The following is a 20,761-nucleotide window of genomic DNA, read 5'->3' as shown; positions in this document are numbered from 1 at the left end:
GCCGCTGCTTCTCCTGCTGCACTTTGGGTCGGCAATATTCCCCTGGCTTAGCCCAGGGTCCTCTCCCCTCTAGGATTTTCTCCCACGTCCAGGAGTCCTGACATTGCTGCTGCTGCTGCTGCTGCTGCTGCCTCTCCTGCTGCTGCTGCCTGTTACCACACCGCTTGGTCTTTGGTTGGTGGGTGGTTCTGTAACGGTTTTCTTCTGTGGACAAAGGATCGGACCAAAGCGCAGCCTGGTTAGTGTTCAACATGTTTAATAAAGACAATAAACGTGAACACTACAAAACAACAAATGTGAAAAACCGAAACAGTCCCATCGGGTGCATAGACACAAAGACAGAAGACAACCACCCACAAAACCCAACACAAAACAGGCTACCTAAATATGGTTCCCAATCAGAGACAATGACTAACACCTGCCTCTGATTGAGAACCATATCAGGCCAAACATAGAAATGGGAAAACTAGACACACAACATAGAATGCCCACTCAGCTCACGTCCTGACCAACACTAAAACAAAGAAAACACAAAAGAATTATGGTCAGAACGTGACACTAGTTGAGTATCTGGAGCATCAGCATTTGTGGGTTCGAAATGGCTCAAAATGGCTAGAAACAAAGTCCTTTCTTCTGAATCTCATCAGTCTATTCTTGTCCTGAGAAATAAAGGCTAGTCTCAACGTCAACAGTGAAGAGGCGACTCCGGGATGCTGGCCTTCTAGGCGGAGTGCAAAGAAAAAGCCATATCTCAGACTGGCTAATAAAAAGAAAAGATTAAGTCCACAGCGTTGTACGAGATCTTTAGTTTCTTGGCAATTTCTCGCATGGAATAGCCTTAATTTCTCAGAACAAGATTAGATTGACGAGTTTCAGAAGAAAGTTCTTTGTTTCTGGCCATTTTGAGCCTGTAATCAAACCTACAAATGCTGATGCTCTAGATACTCAACTAGTCTCAAGAAGGCCAGTTTTTTTGCTTCTTTAATCAAACAACAGTTTTCAGCTGTGCTAACATAATTGCAAAATGTTTTTTTAATATTCAATTAGCCTTTTAAAATGATAAACTTGGATTAGCTAACACAACATGCCATTGGAACACAGGAGTAATGGTTGCTGATTATGGGCCTCTGTACACCTATTTAAATATTCCATAAAAAAATCAACCGTTTCCTGCTACAGTAGTCATTTACAACATTAACAATGTCTACACTGTATTTCTGATCAATTTGATGTTATTTTAATTGCCAATTTTTTTTGCTTTTCTTTCAAAAACAAGGACATTTCAAGGTGACCCCAAACTTTTGAACGGTAGTATGGGGTATTGTGTGTAGATTGATGAGGATTTTTTTTACTTAATCCAATATAGAATAAGGCTGTAACGTAACAAAATGTTGAAAAATGGGAAGGGTCTGAATACTTTCCGAATGCGCTGACTGAGTAGGTTCACGGCCGACGCTTAATTTGAAAATATTTGTTTCAATGAAACAGTCTGCATGAGTTCCTGCAGAAAATGGATTAAAATCTATAACCGACCTTAATCTCGATATGCGTGGTACTCATCAAGGTTCTGCAATGAAGGAAAATATAATCCCATGGAAAACACCGCAAATCTTTGAGTGACAGATGAGATTCGTCTTTGACTCTGATGGGGGGGGGGGGGGGGGGGGGGTGGGTAGAGTTGGGATGTAGTGAACTACATGTAGTTCAACTAGTTTAACTACATTTTGCAGTCATTTGGTGTTAGTTGAACTACACTGAACAAAAATATAAACGCAACCTGCAACAATAAGGAAATCAGTTAATAGGAATAAATGAATTAGGCCCTAGTCTATGGATTTCACATGACTGGAAATACAGATATGCATTTGTTTGTCACAGATACCTTTAAAAGAAAATGTATGGGCGTGGATCAGAAAACCTGTCAGTATCTGGTGTAACCACCATTTGCCTCATGCAGCACAACATCTCCTTCGCAGTTCATCAGGCTGTTGATTGTGTCCTGTGGAATGTTGCCCCACTCCTCTTCAATGGCTGTGTGAAGTTGCTGGATATTGGCGGGAACTGGAATATGATGTTGTACACTTAGATTCAGAGCATCCCAAACATGCTCAATAGGTGACATGTCTGATGAGTATGCAGGCCATGGAAGAACTGGGACATTTTCAGCTTCCAGGAATTGTGTGCAGATCTTGGCCAAGCAGACTGTCTACCATCTGCCCGGTACAGTTGAATGCCGGATTCATCCATAAAGAGCACACTTCTCCAGGGTGCCAGTGGCCATCAAAGGTGAGCATTTGCTCACTTATGTCGGTTACAACGCCAAACTGCAGTCAGGTCAAGACCCTGGTGAGGACGACGAGCACGCAGATGAACTTCCCTGAGATGGTTTCTGACAGTTTGTGCAGACATTATTTGGTTGTGCAAACCCACAGTTTCTCAGCTGTTCGGATGGCTCATCTCAGATCATCCCACAGGTGAAGAAGCCGGATGTGGAGGTCCTGGGATGGCTTGGTTACACTTGGTCTGCTGTTGTGAGGCCGGTTGGACGTACTACCAAATTCTCTAAAACAACGTTATGGTAGAGAAATGAACATTCAATTATCTGGCAACAGCTCTGGTGGACATTCCTGCAGTCAGCATGTCAATTACATGCTCCCTCAAACTTTAGACAACTGTGGCATTGTGTTGTTTGACAAAACTGAGTGCCTTATAATTGTCCCCAGCACAAGGTGCACCTGTGTAATGATCCGGCTGTTTAATCATCTTCTTGACATGCCACACCTGTCAGGTGGATGGATTATACGGGCAAAGGAGAAATGCTCACTAACAGGGATGTACGCAAATTGGTGCACAACATTTGAGAGAAATAAGCTTTTTGTGTGTATGGAAAAATTATTTTATTTCAGCTCATGAAACATGGGACCTGTTCTGTTCTGGAAAGAGCCAAGATCTTAAGAGGAACGTACATCTTTCTCAACGAGACTATCCTAAAGCTGTGCGCCATAAGAGGAAATAACTTATCCCAGCCATGAAAGCTTGATGACATTTGTTACATCTGCTATGACTGGCTCATTGTATATACTACACATTCTATCCACAAATGTCAATACATCCCATCACACACAGAACCAGTCAAATGCTTGGACACACCTACTCATTTCAGGGTTTTTCTTTATTTTTTACTATTTACTACATTGTAGAATAATAGCGAAGACATCAAAACTGTGAAATAACACATTTGGCATCATGTAGTAACCAAAACAGTGTTAAACAAATCTAAATATGTTTATATTTGATATTCTTCAAAGTAGCCACCCTTTGCCTTGATGACAGCTTTGCATTCTCTCAACCAGCTTCAAGAGGTGTTCACCTGGAATGCATTTCAATTAACAGGTGTGCCTTGTTAAAATGTCATTTGTGGAATTTCTTTCCTTCATAATGTGTTTGAGCCAATCAGTTGTATTGTGACAAGGTAGGGTTGGTATACAGAATATAGCCCTATTTGGTAAAAGACCAAGTCCATATTATGGCAAGAACAGCTCAAATAAGCAAAGGGAAATGACAGTCCATCATTACTTTAAGACATGAAGGTCAGTCAATCCGGAGAATTTCAAGAACATTGAAAGTTACTTCAAGTGCAGTCGCAAAAACCATCAAGCGCTATGATGGAACTGGCTCTCATGAGGACCGCCACAGGAAAGGAAAACCCATAGTTACCTCTGCTGCTGCTGAGGATAAGTTCATAATAGTTTTTTGGGTTGCACCTCAGATTGCAGGCCAAATAAATGCTTTACAGAGTTCAAGTAACTCACACATCTCAACATCAACTGTTCAGAGGAGACTGCGTGAATCAGGCCTTCATGGTCTAATTGCTGAAAAGAATCCACAACTAAAGGACACCAATAAGAAGAAGAGACTTGCTTGGGCCAAGAAACACAAGCAATGGATATTAGACTGGTGGAAATCTGTCCTTTGGTCTGATGAGTCCAAATTTGAGATTTTTGGTTCCAACTGTGTCTTTGTGAGACGCAGAGTAGGTGAATGAATGATCTCCGCATGTGTGGTTCCCACCATGAAACAAGGAGGAGGTGTGATGGTGTGGAAGTGCTTTGCTGGTAACACTGTCTGTAATTTATTTAGAGTTCAAGGCACACTTAACCAGCATGGCAACCACAGCATTCTGCAGCAATACGCCATCCCATTTGGTTTGCATTTAGTGGGACTATCTTATGATTTTCAACAGGACAATGACCCAACACACCTCCAGGCTGTGTAAGGGCTATTTGACCAAAAAGGAGAGTGATGGAGTGCTGCATTAGATGACCTGGCCTCCACAATCACCCAACCTCAACCCAATTGAGATGGTTTGGGATGAGTTGGACCGCAGAGTGAAGGAAAAGTAGCCAGCAAGTGCTCAGCACATATGGGAACTCCTTCAAGACTGTTGGAAAAGCATTACTCATGAATCTGGTTGAGAGAAAGCCAAGAGTGTGCAAATCTGTCATCAAGGCAAAGGGTGGCTACTTTGAAGAATCTCAAATATAGAATATATTTTGATTTGTTGAACACTTTTTTGGTTGCTACATGATTCCATATGTGTTATTTCATAGTTTAGTTGTCTTCACTATTATTCTACAATATAGGAAATAGTAAAATAAAGAAAAACCCTTGAATCAGTAGGTGTGTTCAAACTTTTGACTGGTATTGTATATATACTCTCCGGACTCTGACATTGCTCATCGTAATACATTTATATTTTTCTTAATTCCATTCTTTTACTTTTAGATTTGTGTGAATTGTGCATTGTTAGCTACAGTTGAAGTCGGAAGTTTATATACACTTAGGTTGGCATCATTAAAACTAGTTTTTCAACCACTCCACAAATTTCTTGTTAACAAACTGTAATTTTGGCAAGTCGGTAAGGACATCTACTTTGTGCATGACACAAGTAATTTTTCAAACAATTGTTTACAGACAGATTATTTCACGTGTAATACATTGTATCACAATTCCAGTGGGTCAGAAGTTTACATACACAAAGTTGACTGTGCCTTTAAACAGCTTGGAAAATTCCAGAAAATGATGTCATGGCGTTAGAAGCTTCTGACAGGCAATTTATTATATATATTTTTAACCTTTATTCAACTAGGCAAGTCAGTTAATAACACATTCTTATTTTCAATGACAGCCTATGTGTAAACAATAGTACACAAGTATAAACACCATGTGACCACGCAGCCGTCATATCGCTCAGGAAGGAGACACGTTCTGTCTCCTAGAGATGAACGTGCTTTGGTGCGAAAGTGCAAATCAATCCCAGAACAACAGCAAAGGTCCTGGTGAAGATGCTGGAGGAAATAGGTACAAAAGTATCTATATCTGTCACGCCCTGACCTTAGAGAGACTTTTTTATGTCTCTTTTTGGTTTGGTCAGGGTGTGATTTGGGTGGGCATTCTATGTCCTTTATTTCTATGATTTGTGTTTCTATGTGTTGGCCGGGTATGGTTCTCAATCAGGGACAGCTGTCTATCATTGTCTCTGATTGGGAATCATACTTAGGTAGCCCTTTTTCCCTACTTTTAGTGTGAGTAGTTAACTTTGTTTGTGGCCCTGTAAGCTTCACGGTTGTTTCTTTAGTTTGTTGTTAAGTTGGTGACATTTTAAAATAAAAAACTAAAATGTACGCTCACCACGCTGCACTTTGGTCCACTTATTCCTTCCAGGAAGATGGCCGTGACAGAACTACCCACCACCAAAAGATCAAGCAGCGTGCGCCAACCCGGGAGGACGAGCTGGACCGGGGAGGAGAGAATGGCAGGGGACAAGACCCGGTCACGGAAGCCCGAGACGCAGCTCCCAAAATGTTTTTTGGGGGGAGCACACGGGGAGATTGGCGGAGTTGGAGTTTAGACCTGAGCCAACTCCCCATGTTTACCGTGGGGAGCATGTGACTGGTCAGGCAACGTGTTATGGGGTGATGCGCAGGGTGTCTCGAGTGAGCATTCACAGGCCGGTGTGCTCTGTGCCAGCATCCCGCATTTGCCAGGTGGAAGTGGGCATCCAGCCAGAACGGGTTGTGCGCTCGAGACCTCCAGTGCGCCTTCAAGGCCCAGTGTGTCCGATGACCGCCCCATGCACCAGGCCTCCTGTATGTCTTCCCAGCCTGGTGAGTCCTGTGCCTGCTCCCAGAGCCAGGCCTCCTGTGTGTTTCTCCAGTCCAGTGATGATCCATGGCATGAAGCCTCCAGTGATGATCCATGGCATGAAGCCTCCAGTGATGATCCATGGCACGAAGCCTCCAGTGATGATCCATGGCACGAAGCCTACAGTGATGATCCATGGCACGAAGCCTCCAGTGATGATCCATGGCAAGAAGCCTCCAGTGATGATCCATGGCAAAAAGACTCCAGTGATGATCCATGGCAAAAAGACTCCAGTGATGATCCATGGCAAGAAGCCTCCACTGATGATCCATGGCACGAAGCCTCCAGTGAGGATCCATGGCACGAAGCCTCCAGTGATGATCCATGGCACGAAGCCTCCAGTGAGGATCCATGGCACGAAGCCTCCAGTGAGGATCCATGGCACGAAGCCTCCAGTGAGGATCCATGGCACGAAGCCTTCAGTGAGGATCCATGGCACGAAGCCTCCAGCGACGGCCTCCAGTCTGGAGCCTCCAGCGATGGCCTCCAGTCGGGAGTTTCCAACGGGGGTGCCCAGTCCGAGGCCCGCAGTGAGGGTGCACAGTCCTGGGCCCGCAGCGAGGGTCCCCAGTTCGGGGCCCGCAGAGAGGGTCCCCAGTCCGGCTGTGACAATATCCACAGTAAACCAAGTCCGACATAACATACATATGTTATATGCTATACCGACATAACATGAAAGGCCACTCAGCAAGGAAGAAAAACCACCATAAAAAAGCCAGACCAAGGTTTGCAACTGCACGTGGGGACAAAGATTGTACTTTTTGGAGAAATGTCCTCTGGTCTGATGAAACAAAAATAGAACTGTTTGGCCATAATGACCATCGTTATGTTTGGAGGAGAAAGGGGGAGGCTTGCAAGCCGAAGAACACCATCCCAACCGTGAAGCATAGGGGTGGCAGCATCATGTTGTGGATGTGCTTTGCTGCATGAGGGACTGGTGCACTTCACAAAATAGATGGCATCAAGCTCGGTTGCAAATGGCTCTTCCAAATGGACAATGACCCCAAGCATACTTCCAAAGTTGAGGCAAAATGGCTTAAGGACAACAAAGTCAAGGTATTGGAGTGGCCATCACAAAGCCCTGACCTCAATCCTATAGAAAATGTGTGGGCAGAACTGAAAAAGCATGTGCGAGCAAGGAGGCCTACAAACCAGATTCAGTTACACCAGCTCTGTCAGGAGGAATGGGCCAAAATTCACCCAACTTATTGTGGGAAGCTTGTGGAAGGCTACCCGTAACATTTGACCCAAGTGAAACAATTTAAAGGCAATGCTACTGAATGCTAATTGAGTGTATGTAAACTTCTGACCCACTGGGAAAGTGATGAAATAAATTAAATCTGAAATAAATCATTCTCTCTACTATTATTCTGATATTTCACATTCTTAAAATAAAGTGGTGATCCTAACTGACCTAAGACAGGGAATGTTTACTAGGATTAATGTCAGGAATTGTGATAAACTGAGAATAAATGTATTTGGCTAAGGTGTATGTAAACTTCCGACTAGGAGCTAGGAACACAAACATTTTCGCTACACCCGCAATAACATCTGGTAAATACGTTTATGCTAATATTTTTGGGGATTTGATTTTGATTGGATTGATGTGCTATCAGGTGAATGCATAACATGTTTATCTCACAATACCATAAGCAAGTGAAGATTAGTCTAGTGCTGTAGGTTGGTTATCTCTGAATGCAGTAGGTAATCATTGTCATGTCCGTCAGTTCAGTTTTCATGGCCCTGGTGTGATATGGTGCTATCTAGTTGTGTTGCGTGGCCGACTTTGAATCATTCTCAAATTCATTAGAGAATCATTTTTTGATTCTAAATACCAAATCTGGAGTCAATCTGGTTAATGGTTCTTGAAGAGAAGATTTTAAAGTATTTTTATCGTTAGCATATGTGCTAAAGTGCATCTATAGGTACAGTGCGGACATATTTGAATGCAGCAACTATTTATTCTCAAAACCATTCAAGAATGCTGAAATGAGTCTAAATACAAAATCTGTAGTGAATCTGACGTATGGTTCATGAGGAGAAGATGATTTCAGATGATTATGAGCAGTAGCATTACATATGCAAAGAATGAGTTGCTAATAGCTTGTTTTTTGAGATATCAATACCAAATTCAGTGTGGTTAATCTTATGGACATCCATGATAGTGTTGACAAGTGCCAAGTTGATAGGCCACTGTAGAGTGGATTTACAGTGGTATAAATAGACATGTAGAATCAGATTTTTGATTTGTCAATAACTCGGCCATCTGACCAATCCCTTATATTTTCTTAAACTAAGTTAAGACATGTATCATGTGCCCACATTCCAAATTTGGTGTAATTTGGTCCTGTGGTTCATGTAAAGAAGTATTTTTTAGCATCACTGTTATTTTCTCAAACTCTTTAGAGACTATTGTGATGAGTCCAAACTGAATCTGACTTTTAGTCCATGAGAAGAAGTTTGTTATGATCATTTTAAGCGTTAGCTTTACATAGTCAAAATAGTGAATGCTTAATAGTTTCCTTATTGTTTAAGATATCAATGCCAAACGTAACATGGTTCATCGTGGTAATGTCGTTGATGACCCTAACATGTTTCAAGTTGATAAGCCATTGTGGAGAGGATTTACAAAGGATTTCAATGTACACGTAAATTAAACTAAGTTAAGAGATGTACCATGGGACTACTGTACATACTGAATTTTATCGTTAGCATATGAGTTTAAATGTATTTGGCTAAGGTGTATGTAAACTTCCGTCTTCAACTGTACATACAACGTTTCAAGTCTCTAGGTCAAATAGTGTGGCGGATATGAGGGTTTAAGTGAGACACCTTATAACAGTGCCACCTATAGGCCAATTGGTGCCATTATCTTTTACTACATTTTTTACTCATGGCCTCAAGTTTCTGTGTGCCAAATTAGAAAAACATAGGGCTGAGGGACCATAGGGCTGAGGGAACATAGGGCTGAGGGACCATAGGGCTGAGGGAACATAGGGCTGAGGGAACATAGAGCTGAGGGAACATAGGGCTGAGGGAACATAGGGCTGAGGGAACATAGGGCTGAGGGAACATAGGGCTGAGGGAACATAGGGCTGAGGGAACATAGGGCTGGGGGACCATAGGGCTGAGGGAACATAGGGCTGAGGGAACATAGGGCTGAGGGACCATAGGGCTGAGGGACCATAGGGCTGATGGAACATAGGGCTGAGGGACCATAGGGCTGAGGGAACATAGGGCTGGGGGACCATAGGGCTGAGGGACCATAGGGCTGAGGGAACATAGGGCTGAGGGAACATAGGGCTGAGGGACCATAGGGCTGAGGGAACATAGGGCTGAGGGAATATAGGGCTGAGGGAACATAGGGCTGAGGGAACATAGGTTGGGAAACATAGGGCTGAGCCCCTCTTCTCTCCTCCCAACACAGTGGCTTGGCCACAACACTGATATGGACTGTGCTTACTGTAACTGTAAATAACTAAACTGTTTTATCACGTCTGAAAGATCATGCATGCAAAAGCTCTGAGCGATTGACGCGTGGACATGCAAATCCCCAGCGCCTCTATGTATTGTCCTAGCTATGACAACAGTTCCAGTAGGTTAAATCTCCTACAGTCTCAATTGGAGTTCATTTTAAATTGACGCACCTGTAGAAGTTAAGTCAATAACCCTTGGCAAATGAAGTGGAAAAGTATGGGCTCCAGGTGTTGATGACGCTAGCCCAAGGAGGGAACTTTAAACTCAGCTGAAAGCTTCTCATTGTTAATTGTTAACAGCGCAGGGCTTCACACACACACACACACACACACACACACACACACACTCTCTCTATCTTTCTTCAAATCACACCCCTGTGTCTGTCTATGGTTGGCCCAGCCCACCCCAGTGCATTGTGGTCTTGTGGTGGTAATGTGTAAATGTACTATTTCCAACTGCAGCTTTATTTTTTTCTCTCTCTCCTCATTTCTGGGCCTAAAATCAGGTTAGTGTTTCATAAGGAGCTTAGCGCAGTGGGCCACAGTGTGCTACTAATGTAATATTCTCTGGCTTCTCTCTTGCTCTCTCTCTCTCTCTCTCTCTCTCGGTCTCTCTCTCTCTCTCTCTCCTTCATTCTCTCTCTCTCATTCTCTCTCTCTATCCGCTCTGCCCTCTTGTCTCCCTGTCTGCATATGCTGCCCCCGGCATAGCTTGACCTTCTCTGTCCCTGCCTTTCTCTCTGTCTCTCTCTCTTTTAATTGCTCTCTCCTTTCACTCAGTCCTTATTCTCAGTCTCTCCCTCCCTCTATCTGCAGGTGTGGAGGACCGCAGCCTGAGGCTTTAAAGAAGGACAAAGCCTCTGCTGAGAGCGAGAACACAACGCTGTTGGAGAGAGTAGAGGAGAGAAGGAAGAGGAGGAGAGAGGGAGGGATAGCTACTGTGCAGTAAGGGAGTCTGGTAGAACTGGGTAAGTAAACACAGGAATGTTAGTCCCTGGGGAGATTTGGTTTAACAATGTAGCATTCTTTCAAGGATAAGTACTTTTAGATAGAGATGCATTATTAAATGCACTTATATTTGAGAATGGGCTTATGCTGCCCCAGCAAATTGACTTTGGCTTACCGTGTCTAATTGCCAAGGTACAGCATGTGTACAGTATGTAGTACATGATGTACATCATGTGTTCAAATACTAGCCTATATTCTTGTGTGTGTGTGTGCACGACTGCGTGAGTCTGTGTCTGTGTGCTTGTATGATCAATGCATCTCAGCTAAGTTTTGTGTCGCTGGGTCTGGGACATTGAAAGTTGGTGATTCGTCTACTGTTGTGGATTTGTGGGGCTGTGAAATCCTAGGGATCTCTATGCAATGTCAATAATCCTGCAGATTATCTTTATTTTCTGTTGCTGCTTTCCTTGGGCTCATTAGACGGCTCTCTGAGGATCTGTATGGTTTCTTTTGACCGTATTCTTCAGGGGCCTTGTGGTATAGCGAGTTGTTCCACTTTTGAATCAAACTCCATTTTACACAGTGCATGCAGGCAGCAGCTGTTACATTGGCGGTCTGTGAAAATATTGAATATCAACCTATTTTCTAAAGCATATTAAGTGTTATATTTGGGACATAGCCACCCCTATAGCCTCTCCTTTGACTATGAAACAGTAGTGTTTTTCAACTCGACCCATAGATCAACTGAGCTCATGAAGACTCCCTGAGTCTCAATGGGGACTCAGGAGCAGTTTGAACTTTGCATGTTGCACCATAGGTTCATGCTGTCTGTCTTATCAGCCTCTGGCCATCAACCAGCAGCTCGCACTGTGTAGACTTCAGTACTTCACTAGAGAGCCAGGTTATAGGCCTCTAATACCAACAGAGAGGGTGTTACCTGGGTCATCACAGAGTGTACTGCACTGACACGTGTGTCTGTCTGCGTGTGTGTGTGTGTTTGCATTTGTACATGTGGTTGGTTTTGTGTGTGTGTGTGTGTGTGTGCGCACCTGTGTGTGTTAACTTAATAGATTTTTCCATCCCCGTCTATTAGAGTTCCATTAACCATGTGTCCATCTGCTATACGTTATAAACAGTGATTCATCCAGGTATGGAGAAGTGGAGTGTGTTCTCTCTCACCCCACCTTCCTGACTAGCTGAAGGTAAAGTCTAAGTGCCAATAAACCTTTGCGCTCAGGTGGAATGAGAGATAGTGTCCTGTTTGGGTGTGTTTTATCAGACTCATACATGTGCAGCATAGAAGTGTGTTCGCAGAGACCATGGCCAGAGAGTACCGAGTCTGAGAATTCACTCCACGGTAGAAAGGACATTCTGTGTGTCACAACATCTCCGCGTTGCACTTTCTTCTCTGACTGCTGGCTTCTCTGGATATCTCTGCTTCCATTTGTTGGTCTGTCTGTCTCTCTGTTTCCTTGTTGTCTCTATTGATCCCTGTCTCTCTCTCTATATATATTCCTCCTGCAGTTGTTGAAAGGAAAGAGCGATGGAGTCTTTTGCAGGAGATGCGGAGGGCAGCGCTGATGACCTTACAGGAGGTGAGGCACTGGAAATCTTGGATAATGTTCAGAAAGCATGTAAAAGCTCAGTTAGTGTACATGTGTATCTATCTCTGTTATAAACATAAATTAGAGTGGGTTAGACTGAGTATGTGTGTAGGAGTGTGCGTAGAGTGTATCTAACTAGGCACATGTTAGTGTGTGTGAGAGTGTGTCTGTATCTGTTACGTTATCTGTATTGGAGTGGGCGAGTCAGAGTGTGTGTCTGCATGAGTGTAGACAGTGTGTCTGTATCTGTAGTGGTTAAAGCATGGATGAGTATCAATAAGAATGCATTTGTATGCGTGCATCATGACCAAGGCCTGTATCCTCCAGGAAAGAGGAAGTCCAAGCTGAAGACTCTGAAAACACGTCTGTTTGGGAGATCCAAGAGAGAGACCCAACTCAGCCAGTCTGCTGGTGATGTCACTGAGGCGGAGGGGCTAGGCTCAGCTGAGCATCTGTAAGTGTGTGTGTGTGTGTGTGTGTGTGTGTGTGTGTGTGTGTGTGTGTGTGTGTGTGTGTGTGTGTGTGTGTGTGTGTGTGTGTGTGTGTGCGTGCGTGCGTGCGTGCGTGCGTGCGTGCGTGCGTGTGTGCGTGCGTGCGTATGTGTGTGTATATTTACAAATGTATGATTGATTCCATGACATTCATATTCCCTCCTCCCTCTGTCCTCTACCAGGTGTTCAGGCGTGTTGGGATCACGGGCGTTGTCACATGACAGTATCTTCTTGGCCGACCAGGATCTGTCTAGTCCGGAGCAGCCCAGGGTTCTATCCCAGGAGAACGTCCAAGGCAGGATCAAAGAACTCCAGGTGAGTCTTCATTCCGTGGTGTACCCTGGATCTAGAAACATACATGTGCATTTAAAGGCCCAACCCCCATTCAAAAGGAATCCCACACCTCATGAACCTTCGTATTTCTGTGTAAATCAGGAATTGACATCAATGGGTTACCAAGCAGATCTCAAGGTAGGTTTCTATATTATTTCTGATTGGCCAGATGAAGCTCCAGCAGCAGAACATGCGTCTAGGCCCTTCCCCAATGGTCCTGCCAATCAAACGTCCAGAGGACCTGGGGGGCAGCTCAGAGGACGATGGTCTGCCCCACAGCCCTCCCGAAATCTCCATGGGCGACCACAGACACCCCCGGGGGGCATCTTACAAGGTGAGACTTTGTGCACTGCATCCTCAGGTACTGTCTCTCTCCAACCTCCACCCTCAACCTCCTCCTCCATAAAACCCTCCATACCGCCATTTTCTCTCAATGAGTCGGTATGTAACTGTATGTTTGCATTCCAGCAGTGCCAATAGTTGAACTTTGCATTCCTCATCAGCCATTGTGTGTCAACCAAACCCTTCCCCATTCCTCCACAGTTCCCTGCCCCTCCCAGGCACCATAGCTCTCTGAGTTTAGCAGGAATAGGAAGTGAGGAGGAAGAGCAGGTAATACCGATTCCTGTTTGCGGGTCAGTCACTATATCACTTGATATCAACTATGAGTCGTTATAAATCCAAATATTTATTATGTTTTCTTTGTTCATAGGCCACCTCCCAACCCTTGTCCCATCCCCTCTCTCCCATGCTCAAACCTCCTCTTACCAACTTCGTGCACCCCACCCCATCTGCCCCCCTCTCTGCCTTCTCCCCTGCCTCTCCTGCCTTGGATTTCAGCACCCCAGCCCAGTTCACCCCCTCCCTGGATAACTCTGCCGCCCGCCACCGTATGTCCATCAAGCCCAGGAACCAGAGGGCCAGTGCCAAGAACAAAAGGCTGACCATGGTAAGTTCTGCCTGGGCATACCAACTACACATGGGGCCCTTGCCTCTGGAACTCACACAGAGGAAGGCTTAGGAAAGATCAAAATACTGGATACACTATTGCTCGATGATCTGTCTGTCTCTCTGTCTTGCTCTCTCTCTCTCTCTCTCTCTCTCTCTCGCTCTCTTCAGACTGAATCGAGACCACGCTCAGAGAGTCTTAACAACTTTGACCGGCCCTTGACAGAGGAGGAAGAGGACGGGCCTGCTATTACTGGGGGTAAAACACGTTTACGTTCTCACTCTACCCAGATCCAAAAGTTGGAGGGGTTGACCACCCCCACTGCACCCCCAGAGCTGACACCCCTTAAGTCTGGTCCCACAGAGGCTGAGGGGTTCCCAAAAACCTTCCCCTCCACCCCAACCCTCCCCTGCAAGCCCTCTCCACAGGAGCAGCCGCATCCTGGGGTTGCTCTGAGACCAGTGGAAATTGTGCCAGGCAAACAGCCACAGTCCTCCTCTGTGACCACAGTACAGGACCTGAGATACACTCCACAACAGCAGACCCTGAAACTGTCCCTGGGAGACCCCAAGCCCTCAGCCCCATCCCAAACCAAGAGGGACATCCTGAGCAAGAGTGGTGTGAAAGATTCAACCCCCAGCACCGAGGGTAGCACCAAAGAAAACCCAGTCCCGGCCGCCCAGCCCGCAGTTAGCCTGGCCTCAGTGGTGGATCTCAGAACATCCTCTCTGAGGTGGAAGCCAGAGGCTGTGGCTGCTGGTCAGAGTACCACAGAGCCACCTGCTGGGCCGGAGGACGCAGGTCAGGCAGAGCCAAGGCCAGTCTCTGGATCCTTCCGCATCTCCATCAACTCTGCCAGGGAGCGGGAGAGACCCAGGATGGGAAGTGGTGGTTTATTGGGAGTGGTGGAGCAGGCTGGGGCTGGGGCGAAGAGGGAGGGGAGGGAGAAGGGGACAGAGGTTAAGTTGATCTCCTCAAACGCCAGCCAGAGGGGGCAGGACCAGCATGGGGGCAGGCAAGAGGGAGCCAAGCCCAAAGAAGAGGAGTTGACTGCCAGCGATATCGGGGAGAAAGTCTTGGAAGGGGAGGAGGTGGAGGAGGAGAGCAGGGAGGGAGTAGAGGAGGCAGTGGAAGCAAAGGAGGAAGCACAGGAAGAGGAGGAAGAGGGGAAATCGGCATTTGGCGTGAAGCTTCGCTCCACCTATCTCTCTCTGAAGGTCCGGGCGGAGTCAGCCACCAGCCAATCAGATCTCAAGATTAACCGTCAAAGTCAGGAGGTGGGTGCTCTCCCTCTTACCCCTTACACCCTTTCCTCAAAACCCACCGGGCTTGAGGGGCTACAGGACACCCCACCAACCAACTCAATGCCCAAAAAGCTCCATACAAATACCTGGGATGCCCCAACAACACTGTCTTCACCCAGGGGGAGAGCCGGCTCCCTCAGAGAAGCAGGTGAGCCATGTGGGTAAATAATGAACATAATATACAGTATTATTATCATGCATTTGCTGGATAGGGATGTCAGTGCTGGACTTTGTCCCCAAGCTACACTTCTACAGAATATATCATCTCTATGCTATCAAGGGAGTTAACCAACGAAGGAGATATGCTACACTAGAATAAAAATGGCAGGTTACACCAGAATGATAAAGACTTATTCCTCTGAGGGAACATTGTGCTTGTTGTAACACCATCACAGTACTATGTGTCATCATGTGAATGTGTCTAACCCCATGTCTACAGTAACCTCAGCCCAGCCTACCCCCTCACCTCCCACTAAAGAGGCCCAAACCACCCCAGCTTTCCCTAAGGTGGTCCAAACCACCCCTGTCCCAGCCATGGAAGCCCACACTACCTCCTCAGCCACTCAGGACCCCACGACTGGCCCCCAGGCGCCCCCCAAGGCTACCGTATCCTGGATGAGCATGGCATGGGGGAAGACCAGGGGCCTCCAGCAGCTCTTCACCAGCAGTCTACCCAGAGAGTTCACTGGCATGCAGTCCCCAACTCAACCGCAATGTCAGACCACAACACAACCACAGACGTCGTCACTGGCTCAGATCATGACACAAACTCAGAGACAGAATGCAACACAACCACAGACACAGACGACAATGCCACCACAGGCTCAGACCGCAGCACAACCACAATCACAGACCCCAATGCAACCCCTGACTGCTAAACCTCTGCAGTCACATAATTCAGCACAACCACCACAGACAGCAGCACAAACACCCACACAGACCACAAAACAACAGCAGACTGACAAAACACCACAGACACAGAACACAACACAACCAAAGACAGTGACTCAACCATCAACACAGAACACAAAACCATCAACACATGTGTCAAACCAAACCAACACTTGGGCAGCACAACCAACCACCGCCCCTCAACCGCTAGCACAATCTACCCTGAGTTCTGTGTCTCGGGTGACCTCACCGTCCAACATACGAGCAACCCAGCACACCCTGCGCTCCACTCCACAGACCCAAGCCCAAGCCACACTACGATCTGCCCCAATAGGTGCCACTTCCACTCAGCCCCTGGCCTCGTCTTCCCTCTCTTCAAGCCCAAGCTCCACACCCAGCCAGCCCCCCTGGATCACACGAGGTCACAACCCTACCCCTCAGCCCAAACCAGCCTTAGCCCCAACAACAAACCCAGCCCCAGTCCAAGCTACAGTCCCAGCACTAGGGAGAGGTGACAGGACCCTTGTCCTCCAGGGGAAGAGTGAGGAGGCGGCTGTGCCAACAGAGAAGTGGGTGGACCGGGACAGGCCAGGGACTGTGGGAGGGAGGGCAGCCTTTCTGGAGAAACGGGCGGAGTGGACTCCTCCTGCTGGGAGCAAGGTAACCACTTCATTCACACATCCTCTGAGAACAGAGGTGTCAAACAAACAGAGTTTAATTTCACTCTCACTCTCCTCCCCCATACAGGTGGAGCTCAGGAGAACGAGGACCCCACCTGAGTCTCAGCCCACAGCTGAATCTGCTGCTCCTTCCAAAACGCCACCCACTCACAGAAACACTAAAGTTGCTAAACTTGATGGGAGGCCAGGTACAGAGATGTTAATGAAATAGGATAGGTTGAAAAAACGACTGAATTATATGTTATAGTTATAACATTCTATAAATGTTGCTATGGTTGTGCATAGTTAAGATCTTATTAATTTCTATTGTCATTACCATCTCTATGTCTTCCTCTCTCAGAATCAAGCCCAACCAAAGTGGCAGGCAGGCATGCAGACAGAGAGCACAAATGGCTGAGAAAGAACATGGCAACGTCGTCATCTCCTTCATCATCACCTTCGTCATCATCCCCCCTGCAGACCATCTCTGACAGTGGGGGGCAGCCATCTTGGATGGAACTGGCCAAGAGGAAGTCAATGGCCTGGAATGACAAGACCATGGACTGATAGAATGAGAAAGAAAGAAATAAAGAAAGAAAGAAAGAAAGAAAGAAAGAAAGAAAGAAAGAAAGAAAGAAAGATACAGAGAGAGATAGGGGGAGTTCCTTATTTAAATGCACTTATTTTTAGTTGCTATAGGCAAGAGTGTCTGCTAAAATGGCTCAATTGCAAGTTGTGAGAGTGGTAGAGACGGAGCAAGACAGAGGGAGAGAAACAGCAACAACAGTAGTGATGGGAATGTAGCGCGAGTGAAGGACAAAGTGAGATGTTGAGTTCATTGAAGTGGAATTTAATTGACCTTGGAAGCAAAAGCTATAGGTAAGCTGTAAAATCGGCTTCCCTTGAATGTACAGGCTTGCTTTGTTTGTGACATTTTTTTGTATTGTATGTTTGCGTGTGGGATGACTATGATGTAGAATGGTTCACTATCTCTGAATTCTTTTTCTGTCTCTCTTGGTTTTGATCCAAACATATTTTTGTCCCAAACTCTGGGCTTATGTTAGAGATGGGGAAAATATTATTGATATATTGTTGGAATAACATTTTAATTATATCTCAGAAATAAATCATGTTTAAGATATTTATGAAAATAATAAATGCTTATGTATGTGACTAAATGCCCCAGTGTTGTTCTAACTATTTATCTCTAATTGTTTATGATGAATAATACAAATACAAATGTTTTCTGTCATTTTATTTTTGCTGACCACACTAACAGAGCAGTTAAAGTATTTCATTTCAAAACTATTTGGGGTATATTCAAAGCAAATATACATCTTTAGAAAGCACCACTGAAATATTAATGCACAGAAATATAACATTTGCCAAAACAAATTTAAAGCAGCATGTATGACTCGTGTTCAATGTCTATTGCAAAATACCATAGAGGAGTAGGAAAGTAATAGTTCTGGCCTGAGAGAATTTCTCAATATAGAAAGGAGGGCAACGTTCACCCTATAATTCCTTGGCGTACCAGAGGGTGGCGCTGTGGCAATTCTCGTCTACCAATTGTGTAACTTGTGGCTCCGCCCAATCCTCGCCTTGTGTTATGAAAACACCACAGATACACGTGAGGCAGTAAACACACACCTAGACAGAAGGACGAACTCGAGAAGGAAAGTAGATATCCAGCAGTTTGATGAAGTCACATAATCTTTCCCTGGCATTATTTGCCGCGCTGCTGTGCCTTTGTGAGAGCTACACTCTCAGAAACTCAGTATCTTGGGCTGTCGCCTCCAACGATGTCGTGGTGGAGGGAGAGTTGGACGCCGTTTCCGAGGAGGAGGTCGCCCCCGCTTTGCTAGTGGACAACAGCGGGCTGTGGAAACAGGCATAGCCGCCCTCTGTGTTACGAAATGGTGCGGAGAAGCCCAAAGAAACCGTCAAATCGAAAAAGGAGGATGCAGCGCCCGTGTCATCTGCGTCCAGGGTGTTCTCCTATCGGATGGAGGAGGTGAAAGCGCCCGCCAGTGCCCCCTCACCTCCCCCACATCAGGAGACGGCGAGAACCGCCAGATACATGGCCCACTACAGCGACTGGGGACATCTCGCCACCATTTCCACTCAAGACAAGGTACAGTAAAGCTTGTAGACTTACTTAAGGTGCCCTCTCCTCAGCATTGCAATTGCTCCATGAAGCACATTAGCACTCAATGTACTATTAAGCCTTGTTTTCAGACCAGAGCCAGGTAGTCTGAAGCCTGTATGTATGTACCTGTGTATAACAACTTTATTTTGTATCCTCAGATTAAGGGCCTTCCTTTTGGGAATATTTTCTCGGTCAGTGATGGCCCAATGGACAACAGTACAGGAGTTGTCTACTTCTACGTCACTCTGATGGACAACTCTGTAGCAGACCTGAGAAGCTTCCCATTTGCCTCTCTCACCTTTTCAGAGGCAGAGGGAGACTTCTGCAGGTAGGACTGAGTGTCACCCACCTCCTTTTCTTGGGTGGGTAACCTTGGGTCCCCACCCAGTGCTAGGTTGAAGTGGCACATTTCAAGTCTTGCTGTGTGTGATGGTTACACATTGTGCTCTGTTCCCACAGGCAGCAGGTGTATGATCCTGAAGACCCACGCTGTGCCAGACTGACCCTGACAGGCAAGATGGTGGAAGTGGGCCCAGAGGAGGTGGAGTTTGCCCAGGAGGCCATGTTCTCTAGGTGTGTGTGCATGTTTATCACTCGTCCTCTCTGAACATGTTCTGTGTGTGTTTGGCTGTCCAATTGTCTCTCACCAGTAATGAAGTCAGGGACTACACATAGCCTGCTTGTTTAGTGTGTGTATAATGCTGTCTTTTGTCCTCTCCCTCCAGACACCCTGTGATGCGGAAATGGCCAGTGGGACACAACTGGTTCTTTATGAAGCTAGAGCTCAAACAGGTCTGGCTCCAGGATTGGGTTGGAGGAGTGTCACTCATCCCCCTGGAAGACTACTTCAAATCCACACCCTACTGAGAGGAACTTCATCCACAGTTTATATTAATTTACTGCACAGTGCCAAATATGACACACGTGTACCAATACAAGACAGTGTGTTAGCATCTCTAGGTGCCACAACAGCTGTCCTCAGACCATATTCATCACCACTCAAACACATAACAGAATGGGAGGATCTAAAAGCTCTAGTTCTGGAATATTTTTGAAGAGAAATGGGGAGTGGGGATTTTCAGATCTAGATCTTCTCTAGGCTGAGTGTGAGTGGTCTAACCATGGTGCATGTAGAGGTAACAACTACATTTAAGATGTCCCCCATATCAACCAGTTTGCACTAACTGATTAAAGTGCTTCCACAGTTCAAGGGAAAGCTTCTACAGAATGTGACTATAAAGACAAGTAGATATAGATTGTTCCATGATCTAAAGCAGAAGTTGAATGATACATTGTTATAGATTGTAAAACTGTACATGCAATGTTGGGAACATAATACAAATGATTTGGTCAAATAATTGAAATGTCCTCCCAATCTTTCACTCGCTGTATCTTTGAAGCATTATGTGTATTGGTGCTTGTGTTTTCTACCAGTAAAGCTGATAGAACACTATTTTTTTAAAATCATTAGGTCACTTAATTTAGGTATGCTCTGCATAATTATGCAATGCTTAAGATGCATATTTCTCTAGCAGCTGTAGAATGATCGTATGAACGCACGGTGGCGCTCTTTAGACATAAACAAAAATGATAGGCCGCAAAATAAATGCTCGACCCATCAGTCCTAAAGTAGTGCTTCATATATTTAGTTATAAAAAAAGGTAGCATTTTTTGGGGACAAACGGTATATTTTGTAATTTTGATGCTGAAAGAGAGGCGTGTGTTTTACTCGCGCATCCCATAAATGCTGCGC

At 45.6% G+C, this 20,761-nt stretch overlaps 2 protein-coding genes across 2 annotated transcripts; both read left to right on the top strand.

Moving 5' to 3' along the window:
* The first annotated feature begins 12,151 nt into the window (after positions 1-12,151).
* LOC139380379 (CRACD-like protein) lies at positions 12,152-17,462 on the top strand. The gene is made up of 10 exons (XM_071123009.1): positions 12,152-12,223; positions 12,560-12,686; positions 12,906-13,038; positions 13,226-13,390; positions 13,600-13,668; positions 13,769-14,005; positions 14,176-15,457; positions 15,749-16,860; positions 16,948-17,068; positions 17,221-17,462. The coding sequence occupies exons 1-10, from the start codon at positions 12,172-12,174 to the stop codon at positions 17,424-17,426; spliced, it is 3,504 nt and encodes a 1,167-aa protein (XP_070979110.1). The 5' UTR covers positions 12,152-12,171; the 3' UTR covers positions 17,427-17,462.
* Positions 17,463-18,430: 968 nt separating this feature from the next.
* Positions 18,431-20,637, top strand: LOC139380597 (protein CREG2-like). The gene is made up of 4 exons (XM_071123420.1): positions 18,431-18,993; positions 19,167-19,336; positions 19,468-19,581; positions 19,734-20,637. Exons 1-4 carry the CDS (start codon positions 18,865-18,867, stop codon positions 19,873-19,875), a joined length of 555 nt encoding a protein of 184 aa, XP_070979521.1. The 5' UTR covers positions 18,431-18,864; the 3' UTR covers positions 19,876-20,637.
* The last annotated feature ends 124 nt before the right edge of the window (positions 20,638-20,761 follow it).

This window comes from Oncorhynchus clarkii, chromosome 22, assembly GCF_045791955.1.
Source record: "Oncorhynchus clarkii lewisi isolate Uvic-CL-2024 chromosome 22, UVic_Ocla_1.0, whole genome shotgun sequence".
NCBI lineage: Eukaryota > Metazoa > Chordata > Actinopteri > Salmoniformes > Salmonidae > Oncorhynchus > Oncorhynchus clarkii.
Note: the sequence above shows the minus strand (reverse complement) of the source record. Positions and strands in the feature narration are given on the sequence as shown.